Here is an 18,571-nt window from a genome sequence, read left to right as displayed (position 1 = left end):
TATGAATTTTAATGGAGTTCTGACCTGGCCCACATGTTGTTGAACATGCCCCAATAACTGGGAGCCAGTCATAGTAATAATCTCGCCTGGGCACGTAGAGGCTGTAAGTGATGTTGGGATTCACAATATCTCCATACTGCTTCCCATATTTCCGGTACACCTGAGGAAACAAATTATGGTCAATTTAAGAATAATTGAAGAGTCCAGATACAACTCTATAAATGGTACATTCAACAGAATAACATGAGACGTGGAAGTCCCATACAGCACTTGGAAGATGACAGCCCTTCCTAATGCCCACTAACATTGCAGCACTCCCTCAGTACTGCCCCTCTGACAGTGCGGCACACCCTCACTACTGCCCCACTGGCAGTGCGGTACTCCCTCAGTACTGCCCCACTGACAGTGCGGCACTGCCTCAGTACTGCCCCTCTGGCAGTGCGGTACTCCCTCAGTATTGCCCCTCTGGCAGTGCACACTCCCTCAGTACTGCCCCTCTGACAGTGCGGTACTCCCTCAGTATTGCCCCACTTGCAGTGCGCACTCCCTCAGTACTGCCCCTGTGACAGTGCGCACTCCCTCAGTACTGCCCCTCTGGCAGTGCACACTCCCTCAGTACTGCCCCTCTGGCAGTGCGGTACTCCCTCAGTACTGCCCCACTGGCAGTGCGCACTCCCTCAGTACTGCCCCTCTGACAGTGTGCACTCCCTCAGTACTGCCCCTCTGGAAGTGTGCACTCCCTCAGTACTGCCCCTCTGGCAGTGCGGCACTGCCTCAGTACTGCCCCTCTGGCAGTGTGCACTCCCTCAGTACTGCCCCTCTGGCAGTGCGGCACTGCCTCAGTACTGCCCCTCTGGCAGTGTGCACTCCCTCAGTACTGCCCCTCTGGCAGTGCGGCACTGCCTCAGTACTGCCCCTCTGACAGTGCGGCACTGCCTCAGTACTGCCCCTCTGGCAGTGCGCACTTCCTCAGTACTGCCCCTCTGACAGTGCGGCACTGCCTCAGTACTGCCCCTCTGGCAGTGCGCACTTCCTCAGTACTGCCCCTCTGGCAGTGCGCACTTCCTCAGTACTGCCCCTCTGACAGTGCGGCACTGCCTCAGTACTGCCCCTCTGGCAGTGCGCACTTCCTCAGTACTGCCCCTCTGACTGTGCGGCACTGCCTCAGTACTGCCCCTCTGGCAGTGTGGCACAGCCTCAGTACCGCTCCTGAGGTTTGTTCGACAAGCTGTGGGCCAGATAAAAAACCCATTAAGCCGCCCTGACTGCCCACTGGCAGGACTAGGAGCAAACTAGGAGCAGATCCCGGAGCAACCTCCCCTTCAGTGCATCTCCAAGACTTGAGCACTATTTATAATCAGCTTGCCAGTGCTGGTGACAGAGTACTTGCACTTCATGAGGATTTGAGTTTAGGAGCAGGGAGGTTCTGCTTCAGTTGTACAGGGCCTTGGTGAGACCGCACCTGGAGTATTGTGTGCAGTTTTGGTCTCCTAACCCGAGGAAAGACGTTCTTGCCTTAGAGGGAGTACAGAGAAGGTTCACCAGATTGATCCCTGGGATGGCGGGACTTACATATGAGGAAAGACTAGATATACTGGGCTTGTACTCGCTGGAATTTAGAAGACTGAGGGGGGATCTTATAGAAACATATAAAATTCTTAAGGGGTTGGAGAGGCTAGATGCGGGAAGATTGTTCCCGATGTTGGGGAAGTCCAGAACCAGGGGTCACAGCTTAAGGATAAGGGGGAAGTCTTTTAGGACCGAGATGAGAAAACATTTCTTCACACAGAGAGTGGTGAGTCTGTGGAATTCTCTGCCACAGAAGGTAGTTGAGGCCAGTTCATTGGCTATATTTAAGAGGGAGTTAGATGTGGCCCTTTTTGCTAAAGGGATCAGGGGGTATGGAGAGAAGGCAGGTACAGGCTACTGAGCTGAATGATCAGCCATGATCATATTGAATGGCGGTGCAGGCTCGAAGGGCCGAATGGCCTACTCCTGCACCTATTTTCTATGTTTCTATGTTTCTATGTTTCTATGTTTCTATGATGCACGAGGTTCAGTAAACTCCATCTCCAGCTATTGACCAGTGATTGTGCCCTTTGGAGCTGTGTCCTGAATCCAGCCACCACCTGACACACTCTCCCGCCCTCTACATCGCCTCCATTTATACCTCGCGCTGCCTCGGCAAGGCCAGCAGCATAATCAAGGTCGAGTCGCACCCTGGCCACTCCCTCTTCTCCCCTCTCCCATCAGGTACAGAAGTGTGAAAATACACACCTCCAGATTCAGGGACAGTTTCTTCCCAGCTGTCATCAGGCAACTGAACCATCCCATCACAACCAGAGAGCGGTCCTGAACTACTATCTATCTCTTTGGTGATCCACAGACTATCCTTGATCGGACTTGGCTGGCTTTACCTTGCAGTAAACGTTATTACATTATAATGTATTTATACACTGTAAATGGCTCGACTGTAACCATGTATTGCCTTTCCTCTGACTGGATAGCACGCAACAATAGCTTTCCACTGTAGGGTACACGTGACAATAAACTAAAGTAAAAGCACTCTGTGTGGGCTGTTGCTGCATTATATACAATCTGTTGATCTTTGGGTTTAGAATTTGCTTCTTCTGATTCTCACACAGTTACTCTCCTCATATGCATTAGCATATTGTTCTGCACAGCGAGAGGGAGTTTAGCTCATTAATTTTAGAGCAGGTTTAATCAATAATGTATACTCTCGCCTCTGGTTTACATGAGGCATTGCTGCCTATTCTGATGCAGCATCTGCTCAGCTAATTGCAAAACTAGCGATCTTTATCACAGTTAACAGAAGCAACAGGCAGAGGGAGAGCTTGCATAGTAACTTCATCATTGCTAAAACCTTCCTTGGTCAATCTCACCACCAAGCCTTACAATTATAATCTTGAAACTGTCTACGATAAATAATGAGTGAGCCTTTGTTCGATACCACACCTTCTACACAATATATGGACAGCCCCAATCCTCATTTGAACGATGAAAATAAATGATGACAAGGAACTATGGCAAGCACAGTGGCATTGCTGCCTTAAGACGCCCGAGACAATAGACAATAGACAATAGGTGCAGGAGGAGGCCATTCGGCCCTTCAAGCCAGCACCGCCATTCAACGTGATCATGGCTGATCATTCTCAATCAGTACCCCGTTCCTGCCTTCTCCCCATACCCCCTGACTCCGCTATCCTTAAGAGCTCTATCTAGCTCTCTCTTGAATGCATTCAGAGAATTGGCCTCCACTGCCTTCTGAGGCAGAGAATTCCACAGATTTACAACTCTCTGACTGAAAAAGTTTTTCCTCATCTCAGTTCTAACTGGCTTACCCCTTATTCTTAAACTGTGGCCCCTTGTTCTGGACTCCCCCAACATTGGGAACATGTTTCCTGCCTCTAACGTGTCCAACCCCTTAATAATCTTATACGTTTCGATAAGATCTCCTCTCAACCTTCTAAAACCTGGGTTCGATCCTGACTACGGGTCCTGTCTGCACGGAGTTTGTACGTTCTCCCCGTGACCTGCGTGGGTTTTCTCCGGGAACTCCAGTTTCCCCCCACACTCCAAAGACGCACAGATTTGTAGGCTAATTAACTTTGGTAAAATTGTAAATTGTTCCTGGTGTGTGTAGGATGGTGTTAGTGTGCGGGGATCGCCAGTCGGCACAGACTCGCTGGTCCAAAGGGCCTGTTTCCGCGCTGTATCTCTAAACTAAACTAAACAAGGAAGGGTCTCGACCCGAAACGTCACCCATTCCTTCTCTCCAGAAATGCTGCCTGTCCCGCTGAGATACTCCTGCATTTCGTGTCTATCTTCGAAGGAACTGCAGATGTTGGAATCTTGATCAAAGCACAAAGTGCTGGAGTAATTCAGCGAGTGGGATGAAGGTACAGAAGTGTAGAAGCTGTGTTGTGCATTTCCATATTCCCATTGCCGACTATCCTGCAATAGCCGGGACATCCCGTATTTTGGGCTAAATTAGTTTGTCCCGTACGGTACGGCCCTTGTCCCGTATTAGTAGGGTTGCCAACTTCCTCACTCCCAAATAAGGGACAAAGGGCGACTTCACCGCCCCCGCGCCCCACGTGACCTCACCCAGCCAGCTGCCGCGTGCTCCCGCTCCACCAATGGCGGCCGGCCGCCATTGGTGGAGCGGGAGCACGTGGCCGCTGGCTGGGTGAGGTCAAGTGGGGCGCGGGGCGGTGATGTCGTCCTTTGTCCCTTATTTGGGAGTGAGGAAGTTGGCAACCCTAATTGGGAAGTACTTGGCCAGAGCCATTTCCGAGTGAGGTTATTTTCTCCCACTCTCACCTGCACCTCAATGGCTTCACGTGTGGGTCCATTGATGATGATCTCCTCGGAGGCCGGCAGGTTCTGCTGCGTCAGATACAACCTGTACACAACTCGATTGTCTTCCAGGTTGCTGGGATACGATGTGTTGAGGGAAAGCTTCTTGGCACCAGCGACAACATGCTGCCCGTTAACCTTCACCCCTGCAACAAAAACTTCGATGTGTATAACACTTGCCTCCCACTAAACGCTCTTGCCTCATCATGCGTCTGTACACTGTAAACGGCTCGATCATGATCTCGTACGGCCTTTCCGCTGACTGGTTAGCACGCAACAAAAAGCTATTCACTGGACCTCGGCACAGGTGACAATAAACAAAACTGAAAGTGAAACTGAGAGCCATACTAGAATCTGGAGTGACATACAACCTGGTGGAAGAACTCAACGGGTCGAGCAGCATCTGTGGCGAGAAAGGAATGGCCGATGTTTCTGGTCGAAACTCTGCATCAGGACTCGATTCCTCCACCCCCCCCTCTTCATTAGCACGCAACAAAAGCTTTCCCCCGTACCTCAGTACTAGAGTTGCCAACTGTCCCGTATTAGCCGGGACATCCCGTATTTTGGGCTAAATTGGTTTGTCTCGTGCGGGACCGCCCTTGTCCCGTATTAGTAGGGTTGCCAACTTCCTCACTCCCAAATAAGGGACAAAGGGTGACATCGCAGCCCCGTGCCCCATGTGACCTCACCCAGCCAGCGGCCACGTGCTCCCGCTCCACCAATGGCGGCCTTTATAACAGGATGTAAATAAGTTGACATCTAGAGCAGCGGATACAATAGATGAGGTAAAAGACGATGCATTCACTCTATCTATTCCCCTCGTGATTTTATACTCCTCTCTAAGGTCGCCCCTCAGCCTCCTGCGCTCCAAGGCATAAGGTCCTCGCCTGACCAACCTTTCCCTGTGGCTCAGCCCCTCAATTCCTGGCAACATCCTTGTAAGCTTTCTCAGCACTCTTTCTAGCTTCATGACATCCTCTGCACCACCTCGCCCAGGATTCACAGCAACTGGGACCTCAACGCCTGTCATCTCGTCGCACTTTCTCCCGTCATGCAGCGACCCTCTGTGGCTCCGGTTTCAACATACTAGGAGCATGGAGAACCAGCTGGGAACAGACTTTGTGACCTCCTCAATTCACTGTGGCACCGAGCACCACAGCCCCGCCCGGCTCGGACATGCCCCACAAAGAGTGGGTCGCCCTGAACCGGCTCCGCACAGGGGTCGGCCGGTTCAATGCCAACATGCATCGTTGGGGGTTGCGTTCATCAGCAGCCTGCGTGTGTGGAGAAGACCAGCAGCGCAGCACGGCATTTTCGACTGCACTGTCCTCCGCCCCCCTGGTGGAGGTGTAGACCTCACGGCCCTCGACAACAGCACATTGCACTGGCTACAGCGCCTGGAGGGCGTTACATAACTTCTGCTGCCTCAAACGCAAGAAGAAGACATCCTTACTATCTCCAGGGTGACCAAAACTGAACGCAATACTCCAAGTGTGGCCTCACCAGCATTTTGTACGAGTGGAACATAACGTCCCAACTTCTACACTCAATACCCTGACTGATGAAGGCCATTCAATAAAATGACTGAAACCTTTCGTCAATAACTTACCTAGATGAGAGAATACAGTCTGGGTGTTGGAAACCCGGACATTGGTGGACCGTGATGGGATTGTGAGGAAAGTGACATACTCTGCAAATCAAAAGTAAATTAATTATCAGCTGCGCACTGTTGCATAGAGTGATGCACATAAACTGGAGAGACAGCAAACTTTGCAAAATTCAAAGAGCTTCCAGGCGCTCGGTGGAGGTGGCGTTTCTGTAACGTGCAAGATAAAAAGAGGATTTAATAAGCTAAATAGGGAGGGTGGAGGCGGGCAGAGACTCGAGAGGGCGGAGGGAGTAGTGGTAGGGATAAGGGAGAGTGGAGGGGTGAAGGAAGGTGGCGAGAGGGGTGGAGGGACAAGGGAGGGTGGAGGGATTAGGGAGAGTGGAGGGATGAGAAAGGGCAGAGAGGGGGGTAGAGGGATAAGTGGGGAGGGTGGAGGGATGCGAGAGTGGTGGGATGGAGGGGGGTGGAGAGGGGATGGAGGGGGGTGGAGAGGAGATGGAGGGATGAGTGGAGGGATGGAGGGGGGTGGAGAGGGGATGGAGGATTGAGGGATGGAGGGGGGTGGAGGGATGAGGGAGAGTGGCGGGATGGAGGGGGGTGGAGAGGGGATGGAGGGATGAGGGAGAGTGGAGGGATGGAGGAGGTTGTAGAGGGGATGGAGGGATTGAGGGAGAGTGGAGGGATGAGGGAGAGTGGAGGGATGGAGGGGGATTGTGGGATGAGGGAGAGTGGAGGGGGATGCAGGGGGGATGGAGGGATGAGGGAGAATGGAGGGATGGAAGGGAGTGGAGAGGGGATGGAGGGATGAGGGAGGAGCTGCAAGGATGAGGGAGGGTGTAGAGGGGTGTGAGGGGGTGGAAAGACGAGGGAGGGTGGAGATGAGGGAGGTTGGAGAGGGTGTAGTGACACTGGAGGTGCAATGCCTGGCGTGTGGAGACCAGACGTGGTGAATGCAGACTGCCTTCCCCTGACCGACCTCAGTGAACAAGAGAAGCGTTGTGTAGTGAGCCAAGAGTTTCTCAGTCAGCAACAACGTGCTTGTTTTTTTCTTCCTGATTTATTAATGTGATCTTAAATTCTCCAGCTGCTGCACATGTGCCTGCAGATTAATAGTGCACGTTCCTGGATATCAGCCCATAGCTTAATCACCACACTGCCGTTCCTTGCCGTTCCAAAGGATAATAAATCAGCCATGAACTAACTGAATCCAGACTCAAGGGGCTTCGTGACCTCCATCTGTTCCCTTCCTGCCATCTATTGATTGCTGTTGCAGTCCCTGTGTGTGTGCGCTCTGTGCCGTGAGCATTGGATTGGATGAGGGGAGGGGAGGGGAGTGTTGGCCCCCATCGCTTGACGGTCAGCTGCCCTCGAGGTTTGGTTCACTGGGGATTTTATCGGGGTGCATCGCATCGCAGCACGGTTTGGGAGCAGCCCCATTCCAGGACTGCAAGTGGAGTTGTGGAGGCCGGCGGTAGAGTTGCTGCCAAACAACACTTGCAGCACTGGAGGCCCAGATTCCATCTCAACCACGGGTGTCTGTCTGTACGGAGTTTGCACGTTCTCCGCGTGATCTGCGTGCGTTTCCCTGAGATCTTCGGTTTCCTCCCACGCCCCAAAGACGTACAGGTTTGTAGGTTAATTGGCTTGGTAAATGTAAACATTGTCCCTTGTGTGTGTAGGATAGTGTTGATATGAGGGGATTGCTGGTTGGCGCAGATAGTCGGTGGGCCGAAGGGCCTGTTTCCGCGCTGTATCTCTAAACTAAACTAAACTAAACTGAATTAAAAACCAACCTCCATACCATTGACTCCACTTACACCTCACGCTGTCTCGGCAAAGCCAGCAGTGTAATCAAGGACAAGTCGCACCCCGGCAACTCCCTCCTCTCCTCTCTCCCACCGGGCAAAAGGTACAGAAGTGTGAAAACCTCCAGATTCAGGGACAGTTTCTTCCCAGCTGTTATCAGGCAACTGAACCATCCCACCAACAACTGGACAACAATCCTGCACTGCTATCGACTATTTTTGATCGAACTTTACTGACTTCATCTTGCATTAAACGTTGTTCATGTCATTCCCTTTGTCATGGATCTGTACACTGTGGACGGACGGCTCGATTGTAATCAAGTATTGCCTTTCCGCTGACTGGTTGTCACGCAACAAAAGCTCTTCACTGTATCTCGGTACTCGTGACAATAAAGTAAAGTAAACTAAACTAAACAAAACTAAATTTAGGGCGGCGGTGGCGCAGCAGTAGAGTTGCTGTCTTACAGCGCCAGAGACCCGGGTTCGATCCCGACTACCAGTGCTGTCTGTACGGAGTTTGTACGTTCTCCCCGTGACCACGTGGGTGCTCCGGTAACATTGTAAATTGTCCCTAGTGTGTGTGTGTAGGATCGTATTAGTGTACTGATCATGGTCGGAGCGGACTCGGTCGTCCGAAGGGCCTGCTTTGGCGCTATATCTCTAAAGTCTAAACTAAACTAAACTCGTGGATACAGCATTGGCCAAGGGATCAATGCAAGGCCTAGGGATCTGAGGAGCATCTGTGGAGCCTCTAATCTAATGAGGAAACAGCAGGATTCCACAGCTTTAACCGGTGCTACAAAGCTTCGTCCCAAGTCCGAGTTACCCTGGACAGTGCCCTCGGTGTACGAGCCAACCATCTTCTGGCATCTGGAGTTGTCACCACCACAGACCCCACAGCTGTCCCACATCTGGCCAGAGTCCATCCTTCCATCACAGCCGAACACCTACGAGCAAAAACAAAACTAACAGCACAGGGAAAACCGCCCTCAATCAGCAAAATAACTCAAGACAATTGGGTAAATTACACAGAGAGGGTGGGAGAGTGAGGGGGAGCGAGGGAGAGCGAGGGAGAGTGAGGTAGAGTGGGGGGGGAGTGAGGGAGAGTGACGGAGGGAGAGTGGAGAGTGAGGGAGAGCGAGGGAGAGTGACGGAGGGAGAGTGAGGGAGGGAGAGTGAGGGAGAGTGAGGGAGAGCGAGGGAGAGTGACGGAGGGAGAGTGACGGAGGGAGAGTGAGAGCGAGGGAGAGTGATGGAGGGAGAGTGATGGAGGGAGAGTGGGGGAGAGTGAGAGAGTGTGAGGGAGAGTGAGAGAGTGACGGAGGGAGAGTGGAGAGTGAGGGAGAGTGACGGAGGGAGAGTGGGGGAGAGTGACGGAGGGAGAGTGACGGAGGGAGAGTGGAGAGTGAGGGAGAGTGACGGAGGGAGAGTGACGGAGGGAGAGTGGGGGAGAATGACGGAGGGAGAGTGACGGAGGGAGAGTGACGGAGGGAGAGTGAGGGAGAGCGAGGGAGAGTGACGGAGGGAGAGTGACGGAGGGAGAGTGGAGAGTGAGGGAGGGAGAGTGAGGGAGAGTGGAGAGGTGGGGAGAGTGGAGGAGAGTGAGGGGAGTGAAGGAGAGGGAGGGAGAGTGAGGGGGAGTGAGGGAGAGCGAGGGACAGTGAGGGGGGAGAGATTCGGGGGGAGAGGGGGAGGTTCAGGGGAGGGGGAGGTTCGGGGTGGAGAGGGGGTGAATGACCGTGGGTGGGTGAGGGGGGCTGAGGGAGGGTGGCGAGGGTGAGAGACGGGGGGGGGGGGGGGGGGGCTGAGGGAGGGTGAGAGACAGGGAGGGGGGGCTGTGGGAAGGTGGGAAGTGGAGGGAGACAGGACTGGAGGGGCCAGGGCAGTGAGTGTCTAGGAGGATGAGGCAGTGGGGTGAGGACTGGAGGGGCCAGGGCAGTGAGTGCCTATGCGGGTGAGAGAGTGCGGAGTTGGGTGAGAGTGGAAGGAGGGGGTGAGGAACATTTGGAATTCCCGAAAGGGAGATGCAGGGAAGAGTGGAAGCACTGGGATTGAGGGGAAGGTGAAGGGAGGGATTGGGTCTGCATTGAATGAGGACAAACAGTGGTAGGTGCACACAGAGTGAGGGGCAGTGGGGGTGACTATCCATCATGGGAAGCCTGCTGACCGTAGATGAGAGAGGAGGGGTGCGTTTAATTACCCTGCAATTTCCTTTAACGCAGAGATTGTGCAATGACGTTGTCTCCAAGTTACTCGACTCACATCTCGTTCCATCCACAAAACTGTCCCCCCGACTCAACATGAAGTTCATCCCCTCCACACGGCACAGGTGCTTACACAGCATGCTCCCTGGCAATGGGCAAAGGCACAGCATTACTGCAGGGCACTCAAACCACAGACTGGCACCAATCCCAGGGATGATCAGGTTAACATGTGACAGCACTGGGCCTGTACTCGCTGGAGTTTAGAGGGATGAGGGGGGACCTAATTGAAACTTCCCGCATACTGAAAGGCCTGGATAGAGTGGATGTGGAGAGGATGTTTCCACCAGTGGGAGAATCTAGGACCAGAGGCCACAGCCTCAGTAGAAAAGAACTTACCTTTAGGAAGGAGATGAGGAGGAATTTCTTTAGTCAGAGGGTGGTGCCTTTGTGGAATTCATTGCCACAGACAGCTGTGGAGGCCAAGTCAATGGGTATTTTTAAGGTGGAGATTGATACGTTCTTGATTAGTATGGGTGTCAAGGGTCATGGGGAGAAGGCAGGAAAATGGGGCTAAGAGGGAGAGATTGATTGAATGGCGGAGTAGATGGGGAGAGGGCGGGAGAGAGGGTGAGGGAGAGAGACTGAGAGAGAAGGGGAGAGAGGGGAGAGGGGAGAGAGGGAGAAGGGAGAGGGAGAGGGAGAGGGAGAGGGAGAGGGAGAGGGAGAGGGAGAGGGAGAGAGAGAGAGAGAGAGAGAGAGAGAGAGAGGAAAGGTCTAGAAGCAACTGTGCCTTGCTCTTCAAATATGCTCCTGCAATCTGACCTTGTAACATTTATGCTTGTAACATGTGAGAGTATGTACCTCCTCTCCCAACTCAGACAGCATGTTCCACATTACACCCCCCCCTCACCTCTTATTTCTCTCACCTTAAACCTATGACGTCTTGGCTGAGGCACGTCTCCCATGGTGTTCGGGCAGTGAAACAGTCTTGGTTGACACCAGTCCTCACTGAGTTTGGATCAGATTGATTAGTGTACCTGCTCAGATTGATTAGTGTACCTGCTCAGATTGATTAGTGTACCAGTTGGAGGAGAATGCTTGCTGACCTTCCTGGTGAGGGTTCAGTGGGGTCAATTAAAGAGCACGTTTAGTGGATATCCCTGCATTTCTCAAGGCTGTGGCACTGTGAGGTGGTGTCCACCGTGCCACTGGATGGTCGAATCCACACAGCAATTCAGGCAGCAGCTCTTTGACCACTAGGGGGCGACAATGAGGAGGACCTGGGTCTCGACCCGAAACGTCACCCATTCCTTCTCTCCAGAGATGCTGCCTGACCCGCTGAGATACTCCAGCATTTTGTGTCTATTCCCGGCAAGAACAGGCAGAGAATGCTCCGCTCCTTCAACGTCTGCAGCAGGATGTTGCAGATGTTCTACCGATCGGAGGTGGCCATTGCCACCTTCTTCGCTGTCGTGTGGAGAGTTGGATTCGTGGAAGGTGGTCTTGGAGGGGAGGATGCTCCTAAAACTGCGGAGCATCTTGGACAATACAGCTCACCCCCTCCATGACGCGCTGGTCAACCCGAGGAGTACCTTCAGCTACAGACTGGTTCCACAAGATGCAGCACAGAATGTCACAGGACTATTCACAAAGTGCTGGAGTAACTCAGCAGGTCGGGCAGCATCTCGGGAGAGAAGGAATGGGTGACGTTTCGGGTCGAGACCCTTCTTCAGACTAATGTTACAGGACTATGTGGCTATCAACCTATACAACTCCTCCTCCTTCTGTCATGGAGTAGACTGACTCCCCCCCCCCCCTCCTTCCCAATCTCTGCACATCCCCAATCCTTTCCACTTGTCACTTTAATTTCATGTTTCATGTATCTTGTGTTTTATGACTGTTGGCACACCCATTTCCCTCCTGGGATAAATAAAGTTCTATCGTATCTATTGTATAGTATCAATATATTCACAGGAGCGTGAGGAATGTGTGTGTGAGCTTGGCTCGGTGCATTTGTACTCATTGAGGAAGGGCTGGAAGGAGTGTGTGAGGGCAGGGGAGTGGGGATACTCAGAGAGTGACTGAGCCACTGTATTACTGAGTAGTGTAAGAAAATAACTGCAGATGCTGGTACAAATCAAAGGTATTTATTCACGAAATGCTGTATTGGATTAAAGGCAATCAATACCAGAAGCAGAGATGAAGAGAAAGTCCGTTTAATTACAACAAATTACTTTGATGCCTAAATGTTGGTGGAATCACAAAATGCTGGAGTAACTCAGCGGGTCAGGCAGCATCGGGCGGCACGGTAGCGCAGCGGTAGAGTTGCTGCTTTACAGCGAATGCAGCGCCGGAGACTCAGGTTCGATCCTGACTACGGGTGCTGCACTGTAAGGAGTTTGTACGTCCTCCCCGTGACCTGCGTGGGTTTACTCCGAGATCTTCGGTTTCCTCCCACACTCCAAAGACGTACAGGTATGTAGGTTAATTGGCTGGGTAAATGTAAAAATTGTCCCTAGTGGGTGTAGGATAGTGTTAATGTACGGGGATCACTGGGCGGCATGGACTTGGAGGGCCGAAAAGGCCTGTTTCCGGCTGTATGTATATATGATATATGATGATGATGATCTCTGGAGAGAAGGAATGGGTGACGTTTCGGGTCGAGACCCTTCTTCAGACTGAACTGCTCAGTCTGAAGAAGTGTCTCGACCCGAAACGTCACCCATTCCTTCTCTCCAGAGATGCTGCCTGACCCGCTGAGTTAATCCAGTATTTTGTGAAACCTTCGATTTGTACCAGCATCTGCAGTTATTTTCCTACGCTAAATGTTGGTGGAAGTAGATTAAAAAGTATAATTTGAAAGGAAATTGAGTAATAACTTTTTTGAGGGGAAAACTGAGGGATGGTGAGGAACGGGCAGGATTGTGGATATTCTCGATTTGTACCAGCATCTGCAGTTATTTTCTTATACTTGTGGATATTCATGCTGAGTTACTCCAGGATTTTATGTCTCTCTTCGGTTTAAACCAGCATCTGCAGTTCCTTCCTACACAATGGTTACCTGTGTTCTGTGCTGTCACACATTTGAATCACCCCCTTAACTATTTGAAAAGACGGTATCGTGGAGCTGGGCTCCATGTTCAATAACATTTTACCTTTTGTGTAACCAACTGCAGGCAACCAGTTATAGTAAGCCGGAACCCTGGGTGTCAATTCTAGAGGCTGAGAATTGGTCTCCGAACACTGTCGAGCCATGAAGTCAAACTGACTTTCCTGGCAAAGCTGCACAAATAGCAAAAAGATAAAAACAGCAGGTGACAAAATATAGGTACAGACACCCCAGCCGTCGGCATTGGTGACTACATGGTGGCAAGGGCGGTACAGTGGCGCAGTGGTAGAGTTGCTGCCATCCGCGCCAGAGACCCGGGTTCAACCCTGACTACGGGTGCTGCCTGCATGGCGTTTATGTTTTCCCTGTGACTGCCTGGGTTTTCTCCGGGTGCTCTCCGGTTTCCTCCCACATCCCAAAGACCTACAGATTTGTAGGTTAATTGCATTTGGTAAAAATTATAAAAAGGTCAATAAACAATAGGTGCAGGAGGAGGCCATTCGGCCCTTCGAGCCAGCATCGCCATTCAATGTGATCATGACTGATCATTCTCAATCAGTACCCCGTTCCTCCCCATACCCCCTGACTCCGCTATCCTTAAGAGCTCTATCCAGCTCTCTCATGAATGCATTCAGAGAATTGGCCTCCACTGCCTTCTGAGGCAGAGAATTCCACAGATTCACAACTCTCTGACTGAATTTTTTTTCCTCATCTCAGTTCTAAATGGCCGACCCCTTATTCTTAAACTGTGGCCCCTCGTTCTGGACTCCCCCAACATTGGGAACATGTTTCCTGCCTCTAACGCGTCCAACCCCTTAATAATCTTATACGTTTCGATAAGATCCCCTCTCATCCTTCTAAATTCCAGTGTGTACAAGCCTAGTCGCTCCAGTCTTTCAACATATGACAGTCCCACCATTCCGGGAATTAACCTAGTAAACCTACGCTGCACGCCCTCAATAGCAAGAATATCCTTCCTCAAATTTGAATGGTCCCTAATGGGTTGGGTAGTGCTAATGCATGGGGTGATCGTGGTTGGCGCTGACTCGGTGGGCCGAAGGACCTGTTTGTGCACTGTCACTCAAAACTAAACTAAACTAATCTAAACTAAACTAAACTAAGGGCAATGGGGAAAGGTGCTACAAATTTCACTCTTCTGACTTTTTGAAACAGTGTTAGTGTGTGTTGATACCATTCCAATGGCAGAAGGAATTTTCACACGATATTCTTTCTGGGATCTCAATGCTCAACTATTTCCATTTGGACGAAATAAAAATCTCAGCCTTTCCTTCCTCCCCTCAACACCTACATCGTGCTCAGGATTGCCAACCACTCGACACAGAGAGTGATTTGTCTGGCTCAACTTTGTTATTTACCTTAAGGGTGTTAAATGTTTTCATTAAAATTTAAACTTCCTCTCGCAAATCAAATAACATCAATTTTCTGATGTAGTGTACATAAACTAAATTTCATACGCCTCTTGTATCTCTCTCCAAATGCCTTCATCCATTCTCTGCCTGGGAAGTATAATGTGCCTGTACAATATGGGGCTAGTTTAGAGATACAGTGCGGAAACAGGCCCTTCGGCCCACCGTGTCCGCACCCACCAGCGATCCCCACACATCTACACACACTAGGAACAATTTACACATACACCAAGCCAACTTAACCCACATGCCTGTATGTCTTTGGAGTGTGGGAGGAAACCGAAGATCGCGGAGAAAACCCACGCGGTCACGGGGAGAACCTACAAACTCCGTACAGACGGCACCTGTAGTCGGGATGGAACCCGGGTCTCTACAAGCACTGTAAGGCAGCAGCTCTACCGCTGCGCCACCGTGGCCGCCCTGACTCTCAGCACACTGCCGGTGTGCACTTCCCCACATCTAGTGTTCCCGGTTCATCTGACTCGCACACTCGCCCTTACCTGTGCGTTGCACATTGTTGCCTCCAGATCCGATCCTTCGCACTTACGCCCACCAAAACCAGGCCTAGAAAAATCCAAACACTGTGTGAATCGTCAAACCTTTCAGGAGGGTGGAAGATCCCAGCATGGCTTCAATGACTAAGATGGAGTAGTACTGAGTCCCATGGATAGGGAGAACCCCATTAGATTTAGATTTAGATTTAGAGATACAGCGTGGAAACAGGCCCTTCGGCCCACCGGGTCCACGCCGCCCAGCGATCCCCGCACATTAACACTATCCTACACACACTAAGGATAATTAAAAAAAATTTTTTTTTTACATTTGCCCAGCCAATTAACCTACAAACCTGTACGTCTTTGGAGTGTGGGAGGAAACCGAAGATCTCGGAGAAAACCCACAGTCAGAGGGTGGTGAATCTGTGGAATTCTTTGCCACAGAAGGCTGTGGAGGCCAAGTCAGTGGATATTTTTAAGGCAGAGATAGATTCTTGATTAGTACGGGTGTCAGAGGTTATGGGGAATGGGGAATGGGGTTAGGAAGGAGAGATAGATCAGCCATGATTGAATGGCAGAGTGGACAATGGGCATGTTGTGTCTGTCTTCGGCATAAACCAGCATCTGCAGTTCCTTTCTACATACTAGGATAACATAGAACTAGTTTGAATGGGTGACTCAGTGGGCCGAAAGGCCTGTTTCCTTGCTGTATCTCTAAAAAGGAAGAAACGGGGCATGCGAATGGAGTTAAGATAGTGATCAGCCATGGTTTACATGAGTGGGGGACCAGGTTCGATGCTCAGTTCCACTCCTACATTCGGATGGTTTGCTCTCCGCGGTTGTCTACCCACCTTGGATTGTTGCAATATCTGTGCCTGGACGTGACCCCTCCCCCACAACTCCGTGAACAGCCGCTGAATGGGCTCCAACTTGACCACGCCCCGTGGACGGCCCCGACCATTTTCAGGTCCCCGAGAGACGTGCAGCTCCTTCTTAAACACCACTGGGAAGAAAGAACATCCGTGAGCATCATTCCCCACCGGTGCGGATCGATCGGCGCCAGGTATAGGATTGGTTTTGATGTGAAGCTTTTCGAACAGGCCGAAGAAGTCGTGAGATGCGGACACCAGAGACTGCAGATGCTGGACTCTGGAGCAACAAACAATCTCCTGGAGGAAGTCAGTGAGCCGAGCAGCATCTGTGGGTAGAATATCGCCCGACCCGCTGAGTTCCTCCAGTCTGTTGTAGCCAAAGAAGTGGTTTTTGACTGTAATTACAACGGTTGAGTTTAGTTTCGTGTAGAGATACAGCGTGCAAACATACTCTTCGGCCCGTCGAGTCCGCACCTACCAGCGATCCCTGCGCACTAGCACTATCCTACACACGAGGGACAATTGACAATTTTTACCGAAGCCAATTAACCTACAAACCTGTACGTCTTTGGAGTGTGGGAGGAAACCGGAGATAACCCACGCGGTCACAGGGAGAACGTACAAACTCCGTAGTCAGGGTCAAACCTGGGTCTCTGGCACGGCAAAGCAGCAACTCTACCATCTGAGCCACCGTGCCACAAATAATGGTGACATATCAAAATCAGCAGATAATATCGCTTTGGAATCTCGTGCAAACAGTAATGAGATACATCAAGTCAAGTCAAATTTATTTGTCACATACACATACTGTGCAGTGAAATTAAAGTGGCAATGCCTGCGGGTTGTGCACAAAAAAGAATAACGGTTACAGCATATAAATAAAGTTAATAAGTTACGACAGGGCCATCGACTTTAGTGGTGTTGATTGAAAGATTTTTTAAAAAATAGACCAGAAAATCAGGGAGATGGCCTCTCGCGAGATACCAGTGTGGAATCTTTCTTGTCCACATGAGGAGAGACAGGAACTCAAGTTAAAGAAAGTATCAGCGTTTCTTTGGTACAGCTCGACTGACAAGACCGAGCTTCCTCAGAACTGACCAACCAATTTGAGCCCCCAACCGTTACGACTGGTTCGACATACGTGTAGTGTTTGTTTGAGGCCTGTCCCTCTCACTCTGCAGCTCTCCTTCAAAATCCCACCAAACGTGCCTCCATGGACCATGGGATCGGCCGCAGTTGTCCACCCGCCTTGCGACAACGACCGTGCCTCAGCGTGACTCCTGGCCCATCAAACCATGACCTGCCGACGTTGGGGGAGTCCAGAACCAGGGGTCACGGTTCAAGAATAAGGGGTAGGCCATTTAGGACTGAGATGAGGAAAAACCTTTTTCACCCAGAGAGTTGTGAATCTGTGGAATTCATTGCCACATAAGACTGGAGGCCAATAGACTGGATGTTTTCAAGAGAGAGTTAGATATGCAGCTCTTCTGGCTAATGGAATCAAAGGACATGGAGAGAAAACAGGAACGGGGTACTGATTGTGGACGATCAGCCATGATCATATTGGTGCTGGCTCGAAGGGCCGAATGGCCTATTCCTGCACCTATTTTCTATGTTTCTATGTTTCTAAACCATAAACGCCACCATTGATCCACGGCTCCACGCCACATTCATGAGAAGCTCTAGGTTTCCACACGCACTGCCGATACCTTGTTGGGGCCGCACTCTGTCCCGTCGAGCAGGGGGATGAACAGGCGGGTGCACGAGCTGTGGTCCGATGGATCCTGATGACATGATAGAACGTTGCACACATCCTGGACAGGCACAAAGCCGAGCGATAAACAGGGCAATGCAGAGAATGACAACACACGTTAAACATGTAGCAGCAAATGTACAACTTAACCCCTCTCAAAATGGAACTGCATTTATATTTAGTTTTAGACCGAAGACAGACGCAAAATGCTGGAGTAACTCAGCGGGTCAGACAGCATCTCTGGAGAAAAGGGATGGGTGACGTTTAGGGTCATCAAGACCCTGAAGAAGGGCCTAGACCCAAAACATCACCTATTCCTTCTCTCCAGAGATGCTGCCTGACCCGCGGAGTTACTCCAGTCTGTTGTGTCGGTGTAAACCACCATCTGCGGTTCCTTCTTACACATTATATTTAGTTTTAGTTTAGTTTAGAGATAGAGCACGGAAACAGGCCCTTCGATTCCGTGCCGACGACTGATTCCCGCACACTAACACCCTCCGGGACACACTCGGAACAATTTATAATTTTATCGAAGCCAATTAACCAACAAACCTGCACATCTTTGGAGTCTGGAAGGAAACCAGAGCACCCGGAGAAAACCCACATGGTCACAGGGAGAATGTACAAATGCCCTACAGACAGCACCTGTAGTCAGGATCGAACCCGGGCCTCTGACGCTGTGAGTCTGCGACTTTACCGCTGCGCCACCGTGCCGCCCAGGTCATTCTACGTCGTAGTTCCCAGCTGGGTTCACTATATCAAACTCAAACCAGACCAAACCAGGTTCAGGGCTTGAGGGTGTGGGGTGTGATCAAGGGCAGAGTGGGCGATGGTCAGTACAGATCTTTCAAGTTGTCCATGAGATGTGGGCTTCACTGGCAAGAATAACTCATAATGTCCATCCATTATTAGTTTGGT

General features: G+C 51.0%; 1 protein-coding gene across 1 annotated transcript in view; it reads right to left on the bottom strand.

Moving 5' to 3' along the window:
- adamts13 (ADAM metallopeptidase with thrombospondin type 1 motif, 13) overlaps nt 1-18,571 on the bottom strand; it is a 71,043-nt gene that overhangs the window by 34,498 nt on the left and 17,974 nt on the right. The window contains exons 11-19 of the mRNA XM_078425862.1: nt 17,610-17,714; nt 15,880-16,031; nt 15,035-15,098; nt 13,154-13,280; nt 9,995-10,143; nt 8,621-8,741; nt 5,990-6,070; nt 4,345-4,526; nt 25-160 (exon numbers count right to left, since the gene is read on the bottom strand). Of these exons, the coding sequence (XP_078281988.1) occupies nt 25-160; nt 4,345-4,526; nt 5,990-6,070; nt 8,621-8,741; nt 9,995-10,143; nt 13,154-13,280; nt 15,035-15,098; nt 15,880-16,031; nt 17,610-17,714 (1,117 nt within the window). The remainder of the gene's footprint in view (nt 1-24; nt 161-4,344; nt 4,527-5,989; nt 6,071-8,620; nt 8,742-9,994; nt 10,144-13,153; nt 13,281-15,034; nt 15,099-15,879; nt 16,032-17,609; nt 17,715-18,571) is intronic.

Source organism: Rhinoraja longicauda, chromosome 31 (assembly GCF_053455715.1).
Source record: "Rhinoraja longicauda isolate Sanriku21f chromosome 31, sRhiLon1.1, whole genome shotgun sequence".
Lineage (NCBI taxonomy): Eukaryota > Metazoa > Chordata > Chondrichthyes > Rajiformes > Arhynchobatidae > Rhinoraja > Rhinoraja longicauda.
This window is presented reverse-complemented; position numbering and strand designations above follow the sequence as displayed.